Here is a 23694-nt window from a genome sequence, read left to right as displayed (position 1 = left end):
ATTCAATATATACTTGATAAATAAATGCAAGAATACGAAACAAAACAAAAAAAATCTTCCCTTAACCAGACTCCAAACATAACTTTTCATAGAATAAACCTAGCTTTTTGAAGGAGAATGAAACCTGAAGTATCCAGAACCAGATCTAGACTGTAACTCAGCCTGAGTCTACCCTACACCTTCAGCTGAAACATCAGAAAACTTCTAAGAAGATAACAAACTAATTCCATACTGGGGCAAACAAGTGCCATCAAGCCATCAGAATCATTGGAAGAATCCCAGAGAAGCATGACAGCAACAGAGAAATGAACAAGAAGAAATCACAGGTCAACACTACTTCCAAAGAATACTGCTACATAAAGGCAAGAGTAACCAGAAACTTCGGTGTCCAGCATGAGAATGAGCCTTGGCATAACTGTCAGGGTGGTTGATTTGAGTTCTAGACTTGGAGCAGCCTAATGCTTGACCACTACAGCCTGCCCATAGCAGTGAAGGGAATTCCACACACTAGAGCAGTGAGCATGGAGCTGGGACCTGAAATAAATGGCAACGTCTCAGGGACTTAAGGCCACCAGGAAAATATAAGTAAGGCAAACATGAGAGAATAATTATGAAATAGATTATACTTCTCTGCTGAAAAGAAACAGAATAATAATTTTATAATGTTTTATCCTTATCTCTTAACTCTGTCAATAAACATTTTCTAATTTTCTGATTCCATGCTAGGCATGGAAAGAGATACTAATATGAATAATATTATCCTACTCATTGGCTCTTTTATTACTTGGTACTATTATGGTACTATTTTTACTCTATTATGCAGTCAAGATCACTGAATTACATATTTTCTTCTGAAATACACATGTAAATAACTTTCTTATAAGGATAAAAAGCACCTTCCATATTTTCATCTCCTTTTAAGAAAAACATTCTAAAGCTCATTTTCATATAATATGGATACCAGACACATCATTACAAAACCAAAATGGACTATAAGAAAGTTACTAGATTAAAGTTTCCTTTCTTCCTGGTTTTAGAGTGCCCTAATACCTTGATGTCTCAAACACATTTTTTTTTTTTTTTTTTTGCGGTACACGAGCCTCTCACTGTTGTGGCCTCTCCCGTTGCGGAGCACAGGCTCCGGACGCTCACGGGCCCAGCCGCTCCGCAGCACATGGGATCTTCCCGGACCGGGACACGAACCCGTGTCCCCTGCATCGGCAGGCAGACTCTCAACCACTGCACCACCAGGGAAGTCCTCAAACACATATTTTTGATATTTCCTTCGGAAATTACTGGGTTGGCCCAAAAGTTCGTTCGGGTTTTTTCCACAACATCTTACCCAACGTATTTGCTGAATATAAGTGAATTTAGAATTCATTTTGTGAAAACACAGACTAACACAGAGTTTAAAACCTGTAACAGTTTTTTTGAGACACAAAGGATGGTCAAGTGGGAAAACCTGAAACTGTAAGAAAGTGTGACAGAACTGGGAGACCCATATAAGGCAGAAGAGTGGAAAGACAGAAGAATTTCAATGTACCTTGTTGAAAATACCTCTGCCCAGATCCCAGCTGCACCTCCCACAGTGAATTCAGGGTTTGCTACAGTCATGTACATGCCACTCAAAGTCCCTTCTTAAACTCCATCAACTGGCTTTCCACCTGAAAAACTCCCTATTTCTATGCTGGTAGTCAACCTGCCCATGAAGATGGCCTTTCCTCTGCTTGACAGACAATAACCCCCACACACCCCACCCCCAAACTATAAACCTTCTGGCTGTACCACAGTCTACATTATACACTGCCTCTTACAAGGCTGAAAGAGTACACTGATGCTAATTTTTAAGTAGCTTCCTGCTTGTTTTATTGAAGGTTGCATAAATAACATAAGTAAAACAAAAAAAAATTTTAATTACTTATAATTTCCGAAATTGAAAGGTTATTACTGGATCAGAAACCTTACCACTAAAGAAACCAAATATGTAAATCAAATATTCTGGTTAGAGAATCCTCTGGGGTTCCCAGGAAAAGAAAGTTCCTTTCACCTAAAATTTAGTCATTCTGTTTACACTGTGGTAACAACATTCTCAAATCTGAAACTTGCCATAAGCACTGCATCTACTAAGTAACATGTTCTAAGAGGGATGGAAGAAAGCATGCAGAAGATATTTTTTAATGGATTTTTCAATAAAGCATTGTACCACTGTTGTTCTTATAAAAAATTAATAAAAATGGAACCTTACTTGATATCATGTCGAAAAATAAATCCCAGATGGAATAAAGAACCACGTGTGAAGAAAACGGATTTATTAAACAAGAAACAAAAAGAACAAAATGAAAAAGAGGATATCAATAAATCCGATTATACTGAAATTAAGACCTCTGCTCGGGACTTCCCTGGTGGCGCAGTGGTTAAGAATCCGCCTGCCAATGCAGGGGACATGGGTTCAATCCCTGGTCCGAGAAGATCCCACATGCTGCGGAGCAACTAAGCCTGTACGCCACAGCTACTGAGCCTGCGCGCCACAGCTACTGAGCCTGCACTCTAGAGCCCGTGCACCACAACTACTGAGCCCGCATGCCACAACTACTGAAGACCGAGCGCCTAGAGCCCATGCTCTGCAATAAGAGAAGCCACCACAATGAGAAGTCTGTGCATCACAGCGAAGAGTAGCCCCCGTTCGCCACAACTAGAAAAAGCCTGCAGGAAGCAACAAAGACCCAACACAGCCAAAAATAAATTAAGTAATTAATTAAAAAAAGAAGCTTAGAAGTTAAAATTTTCAAAGTAGCATTATCTTAAACCGAATCAAAATTCCCAACATTACCAAAAAAGTTTCCAAATACTGCAATATTATAAATGCTTGCCCATTATGCCTAGATCAAGTTTTAATTGCTAAATACTGATGAAAAGTTATAACACTATTTCAAATAAATCAAAAAATTTTCACTCAATTTGCATTATATTCATCCAGATCAAACAACACTATCACGCAACTATCAGAGATATTTACTCTACCCAGTAGCTTCTGACATTATAAAATTTTATAGAGTCCTGAGTTAGGGGTTTTTGAGCACAAGTCACCCATTCTCCTTGTTTGGCCCTGCAATAAACCTTCCTCTGCTCAAAAAAAAAAAAAAAAAAAAATTTATAGAGTCCTATACCAACTAGAGAAGTTGCTTTCTCCAGTTGCTGCACTATTTCTATTCTGCCACAGCAAGCCTTGTAATAACATGGCTATAAGACTAGGAAGCCACGTAGACAACTAGTTAAATGTATCCCAACTCCATAACAGCAGCAATCAAGCAAGAGAACATAGACTCTGAAAGCCAAAGAAGATTTAGATTCATCAGAATCTATATACTTTGTGTGTGTGTGTATGTGTATATACATACAAATGCACTCATGTATGTTTGTACATGTATGTCTGAATGTCTGTACATTGTTGTGTATGTCTGTATGTATAAGGTATCTTCCCACATTTCATTAGCCAGCGTTTCTCACAGATTGAAATTAGAATAGTATATCTTATATACTATTGATCTTAAATGTACTTAAAAAAGGGGGGGGGGAACACAATGTATGCACCATGAACTTAGTGTCTTACAAAACACTGTCTTCTTAAGAAGTTATAAGAAAATAATTCTGGCAGGACAGAACTGTAAAAGTGTAAAAATGAGATGCAGCCACTGGAAGACATACAGGAAAAGGGCAAATCTGTATCTACAGCAGCATTTCCTCAAAGTATATTCCTTGGATATTAATGTTTTTGTCATCTTGGATAGTCCCTACACAGATGTACATTTTAAAGATTCTTATGGGTCCTACAGTAAAGAGGATTATTTGAATATTTAGTCCAGTGTTTTCCAAACTTAACTGGCCATGAAACCCTTTTCCCCCAATAATGTTTATTGACGTGATAGATTTAATGTTCTGCTTTTAAAGTGCTGACCTAAATGACTCATTTTCTCTTCACTTCTCTCCTAATAGACTCATTAAAAATAGAATATAAGATCCAAGAAATTTCTCTTTCCCACAGAAAACTGACCTGAAATTTAAATCTTCTGTAACACTTTCATAAAGCATTTAATGTCTTCTCTCTGATACCACTGATAGAACAGCAAATATTTCCAACTAGGAAAACAAAACTTAAATCTTACAAATGCTTTATTCTAAAGCTGTTACAAAAGTAAATTAATTCCAGCAAATAGTATTCTTAGAAACAGCTAAGTTTTATTATATTAACAAACTTCTAAGAATTTAAACATGGTAAAATAAAACTGGATTCTCTTGTTTAAGCATGGGATGCTTAAACTATTTAATAATTACAGAATGATATTTAGAGTAAATTCTCAATTATTTACACAAAGTAGGTAACATTTAAGTAGAAAATCCAAAAATCAGTTCTATTTGCTTTTAGAATGTATCACTGCTTCTGCAATTATAATGTTTTCTTAATTTCGTAATTTCTCTAATTATGTTTTCCTTTGTTGAACATTAAAAGTAGTTTATATTATCATGGCACACATGTGAAAACAAGAAAAGTATGACCCAAGCCTTTGCTGAAAAACAGGATAATTGGGTAGGTTCGAAATTTTTTTAAAAGGTGGTATATTGAGAAATGATTAAACAAGATCTTAGCATAATTTGGGCGGGGGGGGGTGGTGGAATCACTTAATTTTATCTAAAAATAATTTGAAGCTCAGAAAAAAAATCAACCAGATTCACTTTTTAAAGACTATGCTGGAGTCAAACCTAAGCACAAGACAAAGAAAATGTACAGTAAGTCATGAATATATTTACTCAGGCATAAAATAAAGTACCAACAGTGGGGGTGGGGTGGGGGGAGGATACTATTCCACACTATGTTGAACTTCTTTTAAAAAACCTCTTTGGCGGGCTTCCCTGGTGGCGCAGTGGTTGAGAGTCCGCCTGCTGATGCAGGGGACACGGGTTCGTGCCCCAGTATGGGAAGATCCCACATGCTCCGGAGCGGCTGGGCCTGTGAGCCATGGCTGCTGAGCCTGCGTGTCCGAAGCCTGTGCTCCGCAACAGGAGAGGCCACAACAGTGAGAGGCCTGCATACCGCAAAAAAAAAAAAAAAAAAAAAAACCTCTTTGGGAACTTCCCTGGTGGCACAGTGGATAAGACTCCACGCTCCCAATGCAGGGGGCCTGGGTTCGATCCCTGGTCAGGGAACTAGATTCCACATTCATACCATAACTAAGAGTTCCAATGCCACAACTAAGGAGCCTGCCTGACGCAACTAAGACCTGGTGCAACCAAATAAATAAATAAATATTTTTTAAAAAAAAAACCCTCTGAGTAAATGACATACAATAAAGCAGCAAACCTACTTGCCTTGAAGGGGAACAAAAGAAGCAACAAAGATGTCATTATCAAGTTTTCAGTAACACAAAATCAAGAATATTATGTGAACACTATACATAAAGTCCTAAAATAAACAATTCCAAAGGCAAACAAAAAAAACCCCAAAACTGAGAGACAAAGAAAAAATCAATAGTAAGGGTGAAACAGACTATGGTGTTATCTTAAATGTAAAAATGACAAATTCTATCCTGAATAAGAAAAAGGACATGTAAAGCTATAAAAGGATTTTTTAAAAACTGCCTTCTTTTATTCTTATTAAAAAATTATAATTTTAGATTAGTAGAGTTTGGTTAAATTTTTTTTAATTTACTAGTGATGAGAAGGGCAAAAAATAATCAAAGGACTTTTTTCCCTCAAATCAAACTACTCACCAAGGAATAACTACAGCACTGAAAGGCCACCAACATTCTAAAGAAAGATATAAACCACTTCTGAATTTGAACTTTAACATATGTTAAACTTATAAAAATAACTCTTTTAAAACCTTTAAGCAACATACCACTAAGTCTTGATCCTGAAGCAAGTTACAAATTGCCTCATATAACATGGGTCTTAAGTCAGACTTGAATTTCACGGAAATCCACTGACCAATGAGCCAAATCACCCTGCGTCGCAATGGCTTATACCTAGATAGGGAAAATCATGAAATTAAAAGGTTACATATTTTAAGAAGCCTACTTCACTTAGTATATTTCATCGTTTAAATCTAAAGTGTAGTAAGAAAACAATATGCATTTTTATATAAAAGTTTAAAAGCACTTTTAAATGTACCACAGTATAAATACTAACAAAGTTCTGATTTAAAAAACTGAAAATTCTTAGGCAGATATATCGTAAATCTGATTATTTTGTATTAAAGAATTACAACATAGTTATGTACATAAAAACCAAGTCCACTTCTGTTCCTTAAAGTAACCAAAAAAAGTTAATCTAAATAGGTATAACTAGCAAATGTTCCAAACCCTAAGGCTGGAGAGGCCCCAAAAAGTAATAATAAAGGAATTTTCAAATTCCAATTCTGTTAATCTCATAAAGATTATTTTCAGAACACTGTGAGAAATCTCTAGACATATAAAATATGCATATAAATTTATACTGATTTCAGCTAAAGTTTCTAATTTTGTAAAAGGTGCCCAATTACAAATTGTGACTCAGATTACCAAAATAATGATTTGTATTTTTTAAGTTATAAAACATTTACAGTAACATGTACATATATTTGTTCCTCTATGGCCATCTTTGCTAAAGAAAAGGAAGGTTCTTTAGGCAAAGAGAAAAATCACTTGTGTCCAAGAATTCCACCCACAAAGTCTCTTCTTGATATTATATTTATTTTAGTGGCAAGATGATATTTATTTCTGGGTGAAAATGTAGTAAACTAATGAATATACCACATTTTTTAGAAAATTATAATCTTATATGATTAAACACGTAAAAAGAATAATTCACTAAGTTCCAAAAGAAGTGTATTCCCTGCTTTCAAAATGTTTAACATACCTAAAAGAATTAAAGACCACAAAACTATATACTAGGATTGCAGAAACGAAGGAGAGAAGAGCAGGCAGAGGGAGATGGGATTTGAACAGTCTTTAAGATAAATAGCATTTGGGGCAAAAAACTGAAAAGATGCCACTTCAGGGGACAGGGACAATTTGAACAAAGTCCCAGAGGTGGAAGTAAACAAGACTTGTGTAGAGTAAAGGAAGGAACCACAGAGTCTTTAATTTTGGACTGAGATCTCTGGGATTACCACATTCAACATTCTGTTCTCGACAAAGAGAATGAAGCTCAGAAAGGTTCAAATTCCAAGATGACAGTCACTTCTGGGCAAAGTTAAGAATAGGAGTCAGTTTGTTCCTCAAAGTGTGGTTCCTGGACCACAGTATCATTATCTGGAAGTGTGACAGAATCACACAATCTGACCCAGACTGATAAACTAAACCAGAACCTGCATTTTAACAAGATCACCAGGTGATTCATATGCACATTAAAGTTTGAGAAATACTGGTCTAGTTCAGTTCTGTCCAAAAGAAATATAATGCAAGCCAAATATGCAATTTTAAATTTGTTAGTACCCACATTAAAATAAGTAAAAAGATACATGTGAAAATTTAATATGCAATACATCCAAAATATTATCATTTCAACATGTAATTAATACATGGTTGATCAGTCTAGACTAAACAGCCTATAAGGGTTTAAGGACAAGCAAAGGGCACATGTGTCTCCCTACTAAAGGCTTTCTCTCCAACAGAGGCTCACTAGCTCTCTGAGGGCAGAATTGAAGCCCATCTTATTCACCACTGCCTCTACAGGACACAGCAAATTCCAGTGCTGAAAATATTTGATTGAATAAATGACTGAATAACTGAATGGATAGCTACTTAATGGTCAAAATTACTTTTAAAGTGTCTCCAGCTCTACAATTCTATGGCTCTAAATATTTATAAAATGATCCATATATAGATAGTTTTCTATTCATTTATTAAAGTAGTCAAGATATGTTAACTGATCTATGACTATATGCTAGGCATCCTGACAAGTACCACATCTACAGAAATAAATCACTAGAAATGCACGATTCAAAACAAGAAAAAAGTATCTTGGAATTTTTTTTAGGTGTCTAATTTTAAATGAAGAAAAATTTTAAAAATTACGAAAGACCCTTTCCCTTCCATTTTACTCATTCAGTACCTAAAATTAAAATAATTAGGCAAGTATTTAAATGTATATGCAACAGAAGAATTGGGCAAAAACCCTACTAAATGTCAGATAGATCTGTACTACTGAATTAGGCACCTCAATACAAGCCTAATGTGTGTCCAAATACTTTTTGCCATGGTGTCTCTGCAACTCCTTCTCCCCAAAGACTTGCAGTATGCTCTCTCCGTGTGATCCCAAGGCAGTCACCTTTGATGGATGTTACTTTGGTTAGGCTACTTCTGGCATCAGGCCTAGCCTCTATTAAGTCTCCAATTGGCTTCCTTTTGTACACAATTTCTTTCTAGAATTCAGACATCTCCATCTTCTGTTACCTTTGCATAAAATTTCCTCCTGCAAATCCCATTACTGGGCATACAGCTGGAGAAAACCATAATTCAAAAAGACACATGCACCCCGATGTTCATTGCAGCACTACTTACAATAGCCAGGTCATGGAAGCAACCTAAATGCCCATCAACGGACAAATGGATAAAGAAGCCGTGGTACATATATACAATGAAATATTACTCAGCCATAAAAAGGAACGAAATTGGGTCATTTGTAGAGATGTGGATGGATCTAGAGACTGTCATACAGAGTGAAGTCAGTCAGAAAGAGAAAAACAAATATCGTATATTAACGCATATGTGTGGAACTTAGAAAAATGGTACAGATGAATTGGTTTCCAAGGCAGAAATAGAGACACAGATGTAGAGAACAAACGTGTGGACACCAAGGGGGGAAAGCGGGGGTGGGGGGTGAGGGGGTGGTGGTGGGATGAACTGGGAGACTGGGATTGACATGTATACACTAATATGTATAAAATAGATAATAAGAACCTGCTGTATAAAAAATAAATTAAAAAAACAAAAAAACAAAACTAAAAAACAAAAATTTCCTCCTGCAAACTAGCTTATGTAACATCAAATACTTCACACATGTCACAATTCACATTTGAAGTAAAATAACAAGAAACGATTTTGCTTATTTTTCAGTTATAAGATTCACAAGTCTTATTCCTTTCTACACTGGACACTATCAGCTAAGTCAGACTATGACTTTTTTAAAATTTTAAGCAATTTTAATGCTTTCTTGTCTTCATTAGAAAATCAATAAGATGAAATAAGTATATAACAAACACAGAGTTTTATACTTGCCTATTGTGAATGACTTGTAATTCTGGAAGAAGCTGGTTTTTAAACCACTGATCAAAATCAACACTGTCAAACAGCTCATAAGCCGCTAATCCAACAGCATTATACACTAAGAAGAAAAAATTTAATTTCAGATACTGGGCAAAATGCTAATTGTCCTTATGCAAGAAAATAAGCCTTAAGGACTACTTTGAAATATGTAATATGTTAATAGAGAGAAATCTACAATATGTTAATCTGGGAAATTATTTAAACAGACATTTTAGAAACATTATTTAAGTTACTTTATGTTTTTCTTAAATACTCAGTGCTTTCAAACAGAAAATTACATTCATTTAAAAATATTCAAGTCAAATTATAAAAACAACATCTGCTTCCAAATAGATGCAATATTTTATGCTATGGGGTCCCTAATTATCCTATTTCCAGCCTCTTCTCTCACCACAACCCATTAAACTCCATGTTCCAATTAAACAAAAATACACCCAATTCAAAACTTAACTGGACTTGTTCCTCCTCCCTTCAAGTTTCTGTCCCTACTGCTCCTTCTGTCTGGAACCGCCCCCTCCCCCTTATTAACTCTCACTTATCCTGTGTTCGCACAGAACACTTCTTTAGGAGCCTTTCCCTGGGTACACCAAAACTACCTTGTAGTTTTCCACAGTACTACATAATTACCACCTATTGTAGCACTAATCAACTGATACTATGTTATAATCAACTGTCTGTTTACTTGGCTATCTCCACCACCAGGCAGCTCCTAAGTTTAAGGTATCTTTGCATCCCAACTCTCCCAGCATAACACCTGCCACAAAAGAGACACACCATCTTCTGAAGAAATGTTTCTAAATCATTTTTGTTTAACATACCAGCATCTTTGATTAACAGTGCATTCATATCTTCCACGTTAGTGGGCCCTGAAAAAATAAGTATCAGCAAACGTAAATAAAACTAGTTTTTAAAAGATATTTAAACTCAATTTGTTAGTTTCTCAATTCATTAAGTACAATATATTTTGTGATATTAAATATACATGTAGGTGTAAAGAGAAAGTTTAAGTTTTGTTACCATCACCGTTAGAGAACACAGATACAACATGTAAAACTATATTACAATTTTAAAAAATCATTATAACATATATGGAAAATGTTATGTCAAGCAGCGTTCTAGAAAAATATATGCCAAATTGCTAACTATTGTATTATACCCTGATTATAACAGAAAATTCTTAGAAAGAAAAAAAAGATGAATCCCACAATAGGAAAAAAAAAAGAACAAGTATGGACAATTCACACAAGAAGTTCTAAACATAAAAAATAAACCAGGTTATGACAATACATTAAAGGGTTAACAACAAAATGCAAAGTACAAACAGAAAAACGAGAGCCATTACATAATGTGAAAACTTCAGAAAAAAAGCCGGCAGTCTCTGCACTACTCTCCAGAAAGGAGACTACCATGGTTAAGACAGGAAAAAATACAGTTTACTTAGTTAGTATATTTCTTTAGAATAGAAAGTTTTCTAGCAAGTTTATCAAAGCACCTTTCTGCTGTTAAATATGATTTCTTAAGCTCACTAGTCCAATTACTAAAGTACAGCCCCAAATAAGCAAATCGCTCCAGAACTAGAAAGAAAATAGCTAAACTGAAATTACTGAAAACCTTACCACCTCATAGAGCAACTTACCACAGTGTAACCTAATTAGCTTACCTACTTTCCTACAGTGGTTCAAGAAAAACTGAAAATACAATTATTATTCAAATTATCCTTAAAAACGAACACAAAAAACTTGACTCATAGCTCATTTCTTCCCTTGGTTTATAACTTAAGCAGGAATACTCTATTAAATTTTTGAGAAAACAAAAGCCTAAAAAGTGAGCTACGCTTTATAATACTACAAACAAGATCAGGAATCTCCTTCTCTACAGGAGATTCTCTTGCTGTTATTTCCTTACATTACCACCTACTCAATACTTGAACCCTTATAATGTGACTCCTGCCCAAACCAATCAAGTAACCTGTTTAAGACTCTGAAGTTCAGGATAGTCTTTGATAGCTTTCCCTTGCCCAGCAGTCAGTTAATTGCCAAAAGTCAATCAACAGTTACTGAGTGTGCTAGGCACTGGGAACAAGGTGTGAACAACACAGATGTGTTCATGGCCTCCTCTCTGAAATTTACAGTATAGAAGAATAGTCAGTGATAAATCACTTTTTACAAATGAATCTATTTACAAAACAGAAGTAGAGTCACAGATGTAGAAAACAAACTTATGTTTACCAAGGGGGAAAGGGGGGTGGGGTAGGGATAAATTGGGAGATTGGGACTGACATACACACACAACTATACATAAAATAGCTAACTAATAAGAACCTACTGTGTAGCACAGGGAACTCTACTCAATACTCTAATGACCTATATGGGAATAGAATCCAAAAAAGAGTGGACACATGTATAACTGATTCACTTTGCTGTACAGCAGAAACTAACATAACATTGTAAATCAACTACACTCTGACAATAAAAATAACTAAAAAAAATGATAAATCACCTGTGACACTTAAAAAATTTAATTACTTGTGTACAAAGTACAATCATCAAGCGCTAAAAATTTCACTTCATCATTTTCTCTTAAATCCATTACCTTCTTTCCATTCCCACTGTCACCATTCTAAGGCTAATAACATTTATTATTTTAACTTCTTCTCCCACTACTTCCTACAGCATGCTCCAAATAGACTATTTCTCCAACCAGTATACTTGACTGCTATTTTGTTTATGCTGCTAGTATGCTTACCACAGCAAAATCTAATTACCACATTCAAGGCCTATCTCATTTGTGAATTGCCCATCCTTGTTTTCTATCTTGAAGGCCACTCTTTCAGAAAAGTACACATTCTGTCTTTCTCAAATTCATGTCTAGTATATGATCTAGGAAATACTGCACTGCACATAGTAGGCACTCAAAATATTTTACTGAACACTAATTAAAAGATAAATCAAAGTATCACAAAATATACCTCACCTTGAAGTGTTTGCATCATTTCTAAAAGTACAGGAGTAAGAGTCTGATTATATTCATGGAATATATCTATAAATAATACTTCAGTGCATGGCTGTTGGGGGAAAAAAATTTCTAATGAAAACAATGGTATACTGCATTGATTAATTCTACATTAAAGCAAAGAATACTCATTCTTAAAACTCTATGTTTCCAATTCTTGATGTTTTTTGAAAAAAAGTTTATTGCTGTTTTTTGTAAACACAGTCAGAAATAAAATCAAATTTAATAATTTAATTATTAACATGGAATGTTTATTTCACTATTTCAATCATTTGGCATTATGCATTCCAAAACACCAAACTGCGAAGAGAAGAAATTTACATGTTTAATGAATAATTCTTTAAATCTAAAAAGCAATCTGGAGCCACATTCATTTACAGAATTATAAATGTCCAAGAATTAATGTTAAAAACTGTATATTTTCTTGGCAATGACTTAAGTAACAACAGCAATTCATGAATTCAATTCACCAGAGTTGTTCTTCCTTTAACAGACACAAAAAGAAATCACAAATAAAAAGAATGATTCATTTTCATTCTTAAAAGTACTGAATCACTAGATGTTTCATAATATAAAGTATAATTAAATGTTGAAGGTATTGTGCTTTATGTTTAAAAAGGAATCTTACAGACATACAGACTGAAATATGTACAGATGAAATGACATGTCATCTCAGATATTTACTTCAAAATAATCTAAGTGGTTTGTAAAAGAGTGCTTCTATGAAACAAGACTAGCCATGAGTTGATAACTGATAAAATAGGTTTTGAATACAGAAGAGTTCATGATATTATTCTATTTTTTAATATGTTTAACATTTTCCATAAGAGAAAGTTTTAAAAACTTAAAGCAACAAAATTTTTAAAAAAAACTTTTAAGTGGGCTCTCCTGGTGGCGCAGTGGTTGAGAGTCCGCCTGCCGATGCAGGGGACACGGGTTCATGCCCGGTCCGGGAAGATCCCACATGCTGCGGAGCGGCCCGTGAGCCATGGCCGCTGAGCCTGCGCATCCAGAGCCTGTGCTCCGCAATGGGAGAGGCCACAACAGTGAAAGGCCCACGTACCGCAAAAAACAAACAAAATAACTTTTAAGTACTAATATTTTCTATGGAAGCTTATGAAAGTAAAAACTGTAACACACTTAGGAAAATGATGGCAAATTACGTAAATTATGTAAACACAACAAAAAGAAATGTTCAAAGACCACATTTGATAAATCTTCCTCAAATATTGCCCTTATCAATAAATGTATATTTAAAAAGCATTCTATAACTAAAAGCAATGGGCTGGTCTCTGAGAATCATACTAGATAGTAAGAGAAATAATGTATCAAAAGGAGCTTTATAATTACTGAAATACTTAGGAGGAAAAAAATCATTCTAGCCAAAAAAAGGTAGCTTTCACTGCAAAAACATTTCCTACTTCTGCAATGACAGTTATTTCCCAATCAATTTGTAAAATGAAGAAAAATTCAGTTTGCAAAGCTCCAACTTAAACAAAAATTTCAGATCTAAGTTCATAACTTAATTAAGTACTTTCCTCTCAAATATGGACTCTTGCAATTATGAATAAATGTTCCCTGACTTAATGCTTGAAATCTTCAATAGAGTATCATTCTCTACTAAGAGTTACAGAAGCATTAAACTTTTCCCTATCAATTTTTCTTTCAATCAATACTCACCCTCAAACTGTATTTCCAAGAATCTCCTCCTGTTTCTTCCACTGCTGCAATTAAAAATATAACAAATGATGCTCTCCACAAATGCAATAATGATGTTTCCAAAATCTCAGTTTGGAAAACAGACTTTAAATAATATCAATATAATATAGCTGTGAACTGCTTTAAAATAACACTGAGAGCGCATGCTTGGGAACACAAGGCCTTACAAAGATTTCTTTACTATAACCTACAGATCGTATCTGTGTACATCATAGTCATCTATCAAGTGCTCATATCCATAAGGATTCTCACTTTCATTAAGAACTCTGTATGGAGGAAAGCTCAAAGAACTTGTCACTCCCAGAGTATGTGACATCACTTGATACACTATCATTACAATCCTGAGAATCATTTCATACAATAATGATGTTTTACAAGTTCAAATGATTAGTCATTTTCCATAAATTTCCTATATTTAAAGTAAAATACTTCAGGGACTTTTAAAACTCTAGGGATTCAGTGTTTCATCTTATAATATTATATTACTGCATTAAAAAAAGCAATAAGAAGCATAAGACTTTAAGAGAAAAAGCAAAAACAAAATATGCATTATGCAGTGTAGTGCTGTATTTTCTAAATGGATTAAAATATTTTTAAATGAAAAAGAGAAAAAAGATAAGTCTTACAAAAATGTTTAAGGTGTTCTAAAAATATTGGAAACACGTGTATAACTACACAAAGGCACCCAGCCAAAGGGATGAGTAGAGGTTAAAATCTAGCCTATGTCTGACCATGGCTGAAGCAATTCACACACGAACACTTTATTCACACACAGGTACTTTATCAGGCACACAAGTCCTTGATTTTCTGTAGCAAAGGACCTGATATTCTATCTAGTACTAAAATTCATATAGATAAAAAGAACTCCTATAAAAACGTTTTAATCATCAAAAAATCAATTTTAAATTAAAACTTAAATAGGTAATCCATTCGGCAATTCAGAAATTTTCATCTCCAAACTTCGTTCTGAAGTAAAAATTTCTACAAATAAAAAATAATACAGAATGAACCACAAAGATAATAGAGAAAGACAGTTAATTTTATATTTTTGTTTTAAACTACAGGATATATTCATAACATCTAAAAAATTTTATCTTTTTGGAAAAAATTTTATATACTTGAACATGCATTCATTTTCTCCTTCTCAATTTGTACTAATGGCTAATAAAGAGAGAATGATAAGCTAACTTTTAAAAACCAAGATTCTCAGAACAAAAGTACTACATTAAAATACAGTGTTGTTATACCTGTCATTCAAACAAATGATACCTATTGATGGAAGGGGGAAAAGAACCATGCAAAGACTGAAAAACGGATACTTACTAAAGCCTTCTGGGTCTTCTTCCCACATTGTCAGTTCTTCTTCAGTTAACAGAAAATAATGAGAGACTAATCTTCTACATATCTCTGTCAAAGTGGGATATGTGAAGAATGCCATTTTAATCTTATGAGCTTCAAGAGTTTCAGGGCTGCTATCTAGAAAAATAAAATTTCCAAGTTAATTGTACAGACATTCTACCCAAGTTGGATTATGTAACTTAAATTTAAAAATACCTCCTATATAGTGGTGTATAAATTTTCATTTATATTATGGACAAATCTCAAAGATGCTCTTGCCTTTATTCATACCACACACACATCAGTCTTGCTTCGTCTTACCACTATAGCTTGTACATTTCCATGCTATATTATCACACCACATTGAAGTGAGTTACTTATGTATCTCTCTCTCTGTCCTACAAGACTTTCTCATTCATCTCGATATACATGTACATGAATGAATTCCAAATACAGTTTACCCTTGAACTTTGCGAGGCCATTTACACTCAGATATTTCAACAGTAAATACTACAGTACTACACAGTCCGTGGTTGGTTGAATCCTCAGATGCATAGGAACCGCAAATACAGATGGCCAACTATAAGTTATACTCAGATTAACCTCCTCATTGTTGGAGGGTCAACTGTAATATAACAAACAATTTAACCTGTCTAGAAGCAACATCACTTTATACAAGGTCAGAGAAAAGTTTTAATTGTACAAATAAATACAGCCTACAAATGAGCTGCAGTGGTTACCGGAGGGCTTCAACTGATCTTCTACTGTGTTGCAAAAGAAGGTTTACTAAATGCACTGTATGGTTTTTAAAAGCTGGCATTCACATATTAAAGGCTCAAATCCTTATCTCTATTTCATGTCCCAGCAATATTTTATTTTTCAGACTTAAATAAATGAATTTCAAAAAACTTACATAAAAATAGCAATTGCTTCACGCTTAGATTAAAATAAGGAAGTGAACAAAATAAAACTACCAGTAAAGCATTACCTTCAAAGTTTTTGGATGGCTTATAAGCATAATTTTTGACAATCATCTTAATAAGATTCATGCACTGGACAATGAATCGTTCAAATGTAACTCCTTCACCAACTTCTGTAAACACATAGCTTACAGAAAATTCCAGTGATCTCTGAATTAGAGGAGTAAATGAAAAGGGATGCTGATCCAAGAAATCCAAAAGCTATAAAGAAATAAAAATTAAAATGTATCAAATTCACATAGGAAATATAATCATTCATAGGTATATCTCATAACTTTGGTAATAAACACTTAGCAAGTTTTGAACCTCGGTGGGAAGTCCATGTATATATGTATATGCAGTTTCACATGTAATATACTTCCTGGGATACATCATACAACAGTGGATTAAATCAGATTATATCTAATTACCTGAACTCTCTATTATTTCTAGTACAAGGTTCAAAATAAACTTACTGCATACTTAATTTGATATCAATGGACAAATGTGATACAAAAAGTACAAGTATACAAAAGATAGGCTTTTAAAAAAGTAATAGATAAAGGCAAAGAATCAAAAAACTATCCTGCATCAACTGTATTTCAATGTATCAAACAGTTGATGAGACAGATTTCTTCCTTATAGAATTCCAGCTAATAAATGCAAAAGGAATAATAGAGTTACATTGCCATCATTTTGTAACCCCTAATCAAACAACAGATCTAAGTTATGATCATCAATGGCTGCTAAATAAGGGAAAGGCTACTGAAGAACTTTACAATAGCTCACTCATCAACTTTAGACAACCAGACACTGTGCATTTCCTGATGTGATGCAATAGGAAATACACAGCATCACCTGTAAAGTATTCTTGTCACTGCCACCCTCCTCCCCCCAAAAAAAAAAAGGCCTGAATGTGATCAAGCCTCTGTATCTAACTAGAAATTTATAATAAATATGGGAGTAGGAGGGGTATAGAGACAAAGAAATATGTTAAATAACACATCAGGATGTAGGCAGCCAAATCCACAACACGGAAAACTCTACTGGAAATGATCTGTTATCTCAACAAATAAGTAACAAGAAAGAAAGAAAAAGAAAGACATAAAGAGAACCAACACTACTGAATCCTTATTCAAAAAAAAAAACAACTATAAAAAATTTATGAGAGAAATCTGAAAACTGACTAAATATTTAGATGATATTAAGAAGTCATTCCTACTTTTTAAATGTGATAATATTGTTAGATTATATGGTTTTTTTAAATCCTTCCTCACTTAAAGACACATATTCAAATATTTATAGATAATACTATATGATATCTGGGCTTTGCTTTAAAACAAACAGAAAGGAGAGAGAAGCAGCATACAGGTAAAAACAGAATTGACCATGACCTTATTTTGATAATTGCTGAAGCTGAATGATAACCTCATGTGATTCAAAGTTACTCAGTTCTATCTGGAGGCATATTTTAAATGTTCCAATTTAAAAAGCTTTAATAAAGTCATAAGACCATAAATATGAATTTCATAAATTATATACTCACACTGTGTAGTCCCACTGCCTAACCACATCATTTTGTTTTACTTTGCTATGTGTTTTTTGTTTTTAACTTAAAGGATCTAAGTCAATTTTATCTGGATCTTGGATGAGGTGGGCTTTGCTGCTGAGGCTCTTTGGAACATGAGAGTTGGAAATGAAGACAGAAACTGAAAGTGAGTTGGAAATGAAGACAACTGAAACTGAAAGTAACTGCTACCCAACCACAAAAAATAAGAACAGCTCATTTCTACTCCTTTGCTCCACTGACCCCACCGGGGAACAGACAACCTCAACCCTATTAATGATCCTTCAATGAAAAGGGGGAAATATGCTACAGATTTAGATATTGCCACCTATCTTCAAACACCTGTTTTAGGGCTATGCAGTCCTCCAACCAGGTCTTCCTCACTGCTATACTCAATTCTTTGTACTTTTCCCAACCTCCAAGACCAAAACTTTGTAAAAATTAATATTTTTTATAAAACTTAATTTCATCAGAAATATATACACACTGCCTAGTACAATGCACCCATATAATTATATTCAAAAGATATCTGATATTAATGATGATAATCTGTCATTATGAATATAATGATTTCCTAGTATTATCTACTGCGACATCTTAGCTGCTTTCTGCTGAACTGCATTGCTGTCTTCTTTATCTCTGCTTTTTCCAGTGGGTTTGAGAATAATGAGCCTTACGGGAATCAACTTCTCTAATATTTATTAGGACTGATTTTTTTTTTACATCCAGGTGACATACACTATGATATATGGTATATAAATTTAATTTTTATATGCATTCTAAAGACTTCAAGATACTAGGGTTTGGGGGTTTTTTTAGCTTTCTTATACACAGTAAGAAAATAAGTTACCTTAACACTAAAGTGAAAGTGTATGCTTATTAAAAAATCATTTTCCTTCCTAAATCTGAGTATGTACATTTCATTTGAGAAAACATACTTAAGATCAAAAAAAAACTTACCACTTTAGTAAAAAGAATGATGGTCTTTTCCAGTCTATCTCTACATATATTATCTGTACCTATACTTCTACCTGTTAGAAATACATTTCAAATATTAGTAAAAAATTTATAATATTCTAGAAATTCACAACCAAGACAATGACAAAACTTTTTACAAAAATACTGCTCAGATTTATTTTTGCACATTTTGCATTATGAATTCACTAGTGTGTATTCCCAACTCTAAACAAATAAACAATAAAAATTAAGTTTTTAAAAAGCAATACCAAGACTTGTACTTGACACAGTACCTTCAGTGCCATATTTCATAAAATTAATCCTAAAATACAAACTGAGCCCATTTCACAGCAAAAGGATAGCAATTTTATCCATAAAATCAGGAATCACAGTTTCAAAATCTAAACTAGTCATATCTGAAATACCTATCAAGCAACATAAGTAAAAACAAAGAATTCAAAGATTAACATAATCATTATTTTTCCTATATCTTCTAACAATTTTCTTCTGATAATTTCCCTGGTATAATTAATTTCTGTACATTCAGAATAATGTCCATCAGCTCGTTAACTATCTTGCTCCCTAATCATACTAATCATATTCTGTCTCAACAGTTATGTCATTCTCTTCTCCTGGAAAGACTTCTATTCTTCCTTCTGTTTCCCCCAGGGGGATGACCAGAGGAAAATGACCATTTTTAGGAAAAAAAAAAACTATATTATATGAGCTGTCTTATTCATCTTTACATGCACAGTACCCAGAACAATATCTGGCAACACACTCAATAATGATTCTACTAAACCGAAAATGACTGACATAAAACAATCAGCAACTCCCTAAAAGTGAGTACACTAAGGTATCTTCTCAGGATAGTAAGTCTCCCAATACACTCACACATAAAAAACATACACGTGTACAGGTTATACATACGTGTGTGTGCACGCATTCGTGTGTATCCTGTGTATGTTATGTGTGTGTATCCTGAGCAAAGGTGCTTATAATCATAGGGAAGAGAAAAGGATAACAAACAGACCACCAGTATAATACAACACAAATGCAAATGCTAAATTCTTTCGTGTGGGAGAGTGGATCAGAAAGGGTCCTATAGGTAAGTCAGAAAGGTTAATAAACAAGGGATTTACAAAATGAATGTAACCATTTAAGAACATTTATATCAAACAGATACATAAAATGTACTAAAAGAAACAATCAATAAAAAGTCTAAACAGCATTTGACATAGGGTCTACACTTATTATCTGCTAAATATACTACCGTTGTGGATGTGTGCATGGAACAGAGTAGTAGCAGTAGAAATACAGAGGAAGGAATGGATACAAAATAATTTTATTTTTTAAAAAACATTTCCTCAATACTTAGGACAAGACAGGTATATGAAGACAAAGCTGAGCTTCCAATTTAATTTCAGATAATTAATTACCAAGATAACAAGATTTTAGCCACTCCAGATTTGCAAGTGCCAAGCGGAAGCTATTAATGAGTAAGGATTCTACAGTAGAAACTACTATCATGGAAGTACTTACTGCACTCCAGAAATTGTTTTAGACGTTCAAATATTCCATGTAAAAAACCCTAGAAAAGAAAAAAATTTTTGAAGAGTCTCAATTTATTGTTATAATTTTACCTTACACTTTTTCAGGGAAACTAAAACATACCTATCGCATCATATTAAAAAGTTAAAATTAGATAAAAATCATTCCATTATTATAAAATGTCTTCAGTCTTCCACAACAAAATAACTATTTCATCTCCTCAGTGTCTCATTTCAATAACCTAAATCACTTTGCAATAAATAAAAAATTATTTATTAAGCATTCTATTTCACTACAAATTCTCTATTCTCCTTACTGTTTTATTTTTTTTATAGCCTTATAACCCCCTGACATACTGTTTATCATCTGTCTCCTCCCTCTAAAATGTAAGATCCTTAAGAGCCAAGAACTTTTCCTTGTTATTTTGCTCTATCCCAGAATCCAGGAATGGTATTTAGCAATAATAAGTACTCGTAATATGAATAAATGGTAGCAATTATTTATAGCAGAGTTCTCAATCTCAAGTATTAAAAACATTAGCCTTCAGATACCAGAAAAGGCAAGACTCACCATTTACCATATGGGTCCAATACACCTTTACCTTTTAATATATATTTTAAAATGTTATGAAAATTTCACAGAAATAGGGCTTTCCTGGTGGCGCAGTGGTTGAGAATCCACCTGCCAATGCAGGGGAGACACGGGTTCGAGCCCTGGTCTGGGAGGATCCCACATGCCGCAGAGCAACTAAGGCCATGTGCCACAACTACTGAGCCTGCGCTCTAGAGCCCGCGAGCCACAACTACTGAAGCCCACGCACCTAGAGCCTGTGCTCCACTACAAGAGAAGCCACAACAATGAGAAGCCTGCACGCCGCAACGAAGTAGCCCCTGCTGCCACGACTAGAGAAAAGCCTGCGCACAGCAACAAAGACCCAACACAGCCAAAAATAAAATAAATAAAATAAAGTAAATTAATTTTTAAAACTTTACAGAAATAAATATAACAGAATAGTGAAAAACAACTTTATTAAAAATTTTTAAGAATTTAATTATCACAGACGTCTTTGTATCAATAAATTCTGGTGTATAAACATCATAAAAGATGTCACGTGTCCTGTTAGCAAATGAGATGGTCCAGGTTTTTGTCACAAAATACTACACAATGAAGGCCTTCCTGATGAATGACTAACTAGAACAGAATGCTCTATTTCTTCTTCGAAATATAGAAATATATTGTTCACTCATCAATTCCTGAGTCTGAGACAATTCAACTAGGATATCATCACCTGAAGACACAAAGGCTGGGATTTCACTTAGACAATTTCACTATCATCACTAGGGTCTAGAATGCTGCTACCGGTCTCTCTGAGAGCATCCATCTTCAGATTCATGTAAAAATTATGAAACATTTTCCTGTTAGTTTTCTTTTCTCAGCCATTTCGAGCAGGAAATGAAAAATCCTGAACTCTCGACTGTGTTAAATGAAAGCTAATAGTAAAGAGATAGTGTTTGTGGTCTTTTACACCTTCCTAAGAAGACGATGCAATACAGTAGACAACACAGTAAGAAAACTGCAGGACAACAACTAATTTCACTATTGCCTCATCCTCTGGCAATCTCATCATTCTTTCATTTTCATACTATTTCAATCTTTTTAAGCACAGTTGAGAATGATAAGTAATGATAATTAACAATAAAATAATTCCTAGGATGATGAAACAGCAGAATGTTTCAAAACAGGAAAAATAAAATCACCGAGATCCCATATGTATGTTAAATTTATACAGGGGTTCAATGGTCTCATATAGTAGCTACAAGATAGAAGGAATTTTATTGTATTTTCTTTTAAATATAATTTGTGTACCAGTCAGGGTTCTCTAAAGAGAGTAGAAAATTATAAAGGCCATCAATTTTAAGCGCATCAAGAGGATCGGGAACTTACAGAACTAGACCACCGACTAATCTGCAATCCAAATCAACTAATTAACTTGACTATTGTTATGTAATAATAAAGAACCCCTTAAAATTATCATTAAATGGTCATTTACAGATCATTTTAATTAGTTGCTGAACTCATTACAAAAATCATTATCTCCCTTAATCCTCACAACATCCAATGGGATATGTACTATTATTTCATCTCGTATTACAAAAAAGGAAACTCAGTATCAGGGAAGATAAGTAAATAGTCTGAGGTCATGTTATCAGGAAAAGGCCAAGCCAAGATTCAAATCCAAATTTATCTGCCTCCAGAAACCCAGATCTCATGACTATCATATAGTGCTTCTTAAGCATCTTTTAAATTCCATGTTATTTTAAAGATCTTTATGTTATTTGAAAAGTTGCCCATAATTTGTTAAAATTCTATTCTCTTTACAACTAGTCAATATACATTAAATGCCACAACACAGCATTTATAACTGAGTAAAGGTTGACGTACAATTTCTGAGACAGAAGAAAGACTCTCAAGAAAAAGCCAAAGGCTCACAAAATAGGGATAGTATTCACTGGAAACTATTATTCTAGTTTACAGAAATATGATTCAAATCAATTCATTTTCACTAAAAAAACCCTGACATATTCAGTATTTTAGTTAATGTTATGGTACTCAGAATAATATTACATAACAAGATAATCACTGAGCCTTCTGACATGTTTCTACCATATCATATAGTCATTCATTTAACAAATAACTACTGAACATTTTTATACTGCAGAGATTGTTCCAAGCTCTGGAGTGAACAGTGAATGAAACAAAGTCTCTGCAGTCATGAAACGTACACTCTAGTGAGGGAAATGAGGGGGAGTTGTCAAACTGGTTTCTGGAAAATGTTCTTTGACAGCATGGCAATAAATATAGATATTTAAATGTATCAGTATTTAAAACTGGGATTGGTTTTGATATATCTTCAGGCAATTTGGTAATATATATCAATATCATCAGTGTGCATACACTTTAACCCAACATTTCCATTTCTAAGAATTTATCCTAGAAGATCACTTAGAAAAGTACACAATGACATATGCACCCAAATGTTCATTCCAATACCATTTATCAACAATTAAAAACTGGAAACAACCTACATGTCATCAACAGATAATTGGGCAAGTAAATTATAGAAAACCTATGATTAATTTTATCATTTTTTTAAAAATTTGTACACCGACAGCAATCATATGGATTTACTATACAATCATTAAAAACATGACATATAACAATATTACTGACATGAGAAAAATATCCCTAATACACTGAGTTTAAGAAAAAGCCAAGTGGACTTCCATGG

The 23694-nt window shown here is 33.9% G+C and overlaps 1 protein-coding gene across 1 annotated transcript in view; it reads right to left on the bottom strand.

Moving 5' to 3' along the window:
* The window catches only part of IPO11 (importin 11), a 215564-nt gene that overhangs the window by 133670 nt on the left and 58200 nt on the right, over nt 1-23694 (bottom strand). Inside the window, exons 8-16 of the mRNA XM_029217487.1 lie at nt 20397-20445; nt 18858-18928; nt 16360-16552; nt 15357-15509; nt 13995-14038; nt 12276-12366; nt 10121-10168; nt 9255-9360; nt 5894-6020 (exon numbers count right to left, since the gene is read on the bottom strand). Coding sequence (XP_029073320.1) covers nt 5894-6020; nt 9255-9360; nt 10121-10168; nt 12276-12366; nt 13995-14038; nt 15357-15509; nt 16360-16552; nt 18858-18928; nt 20397-20445 — 882 coding nt within the window. The remainder of the gene's footprint in view (nt 1-5893; nt 6021-9254; nt 9361-10120; nt 10169-12275; nt 12367-13994; nt 14039-15356; nt 15510-16359; nt 16553-18857; nt 18929-20396; nt 20446-23694) is intronic.

The sequence above is a fragment of the Monodon monoceros genome, unplaced genomic scaffold (genome assembly GCF_005190385.1).
Source record: "Monodon monoceros isolate NGI ecotype Baffin Bay Population unplaced genomic scaffold, NGI_Narwhal_1 Super_Scaffold_12, whole genome shotgun sequence".
Taxonomy (NCBI): domain Eukaryota; kingdom Metazoa; phylum Chordata; class Mammalia; order Artiodactyla; family Monodontidae; genus Monodon; species Monodon monoceros.
The sequence above is the reverse complement of the archived record's forward strand: the minus strand, read 5'-3'. Positions and strand labels throughout refer to the sequence as shown.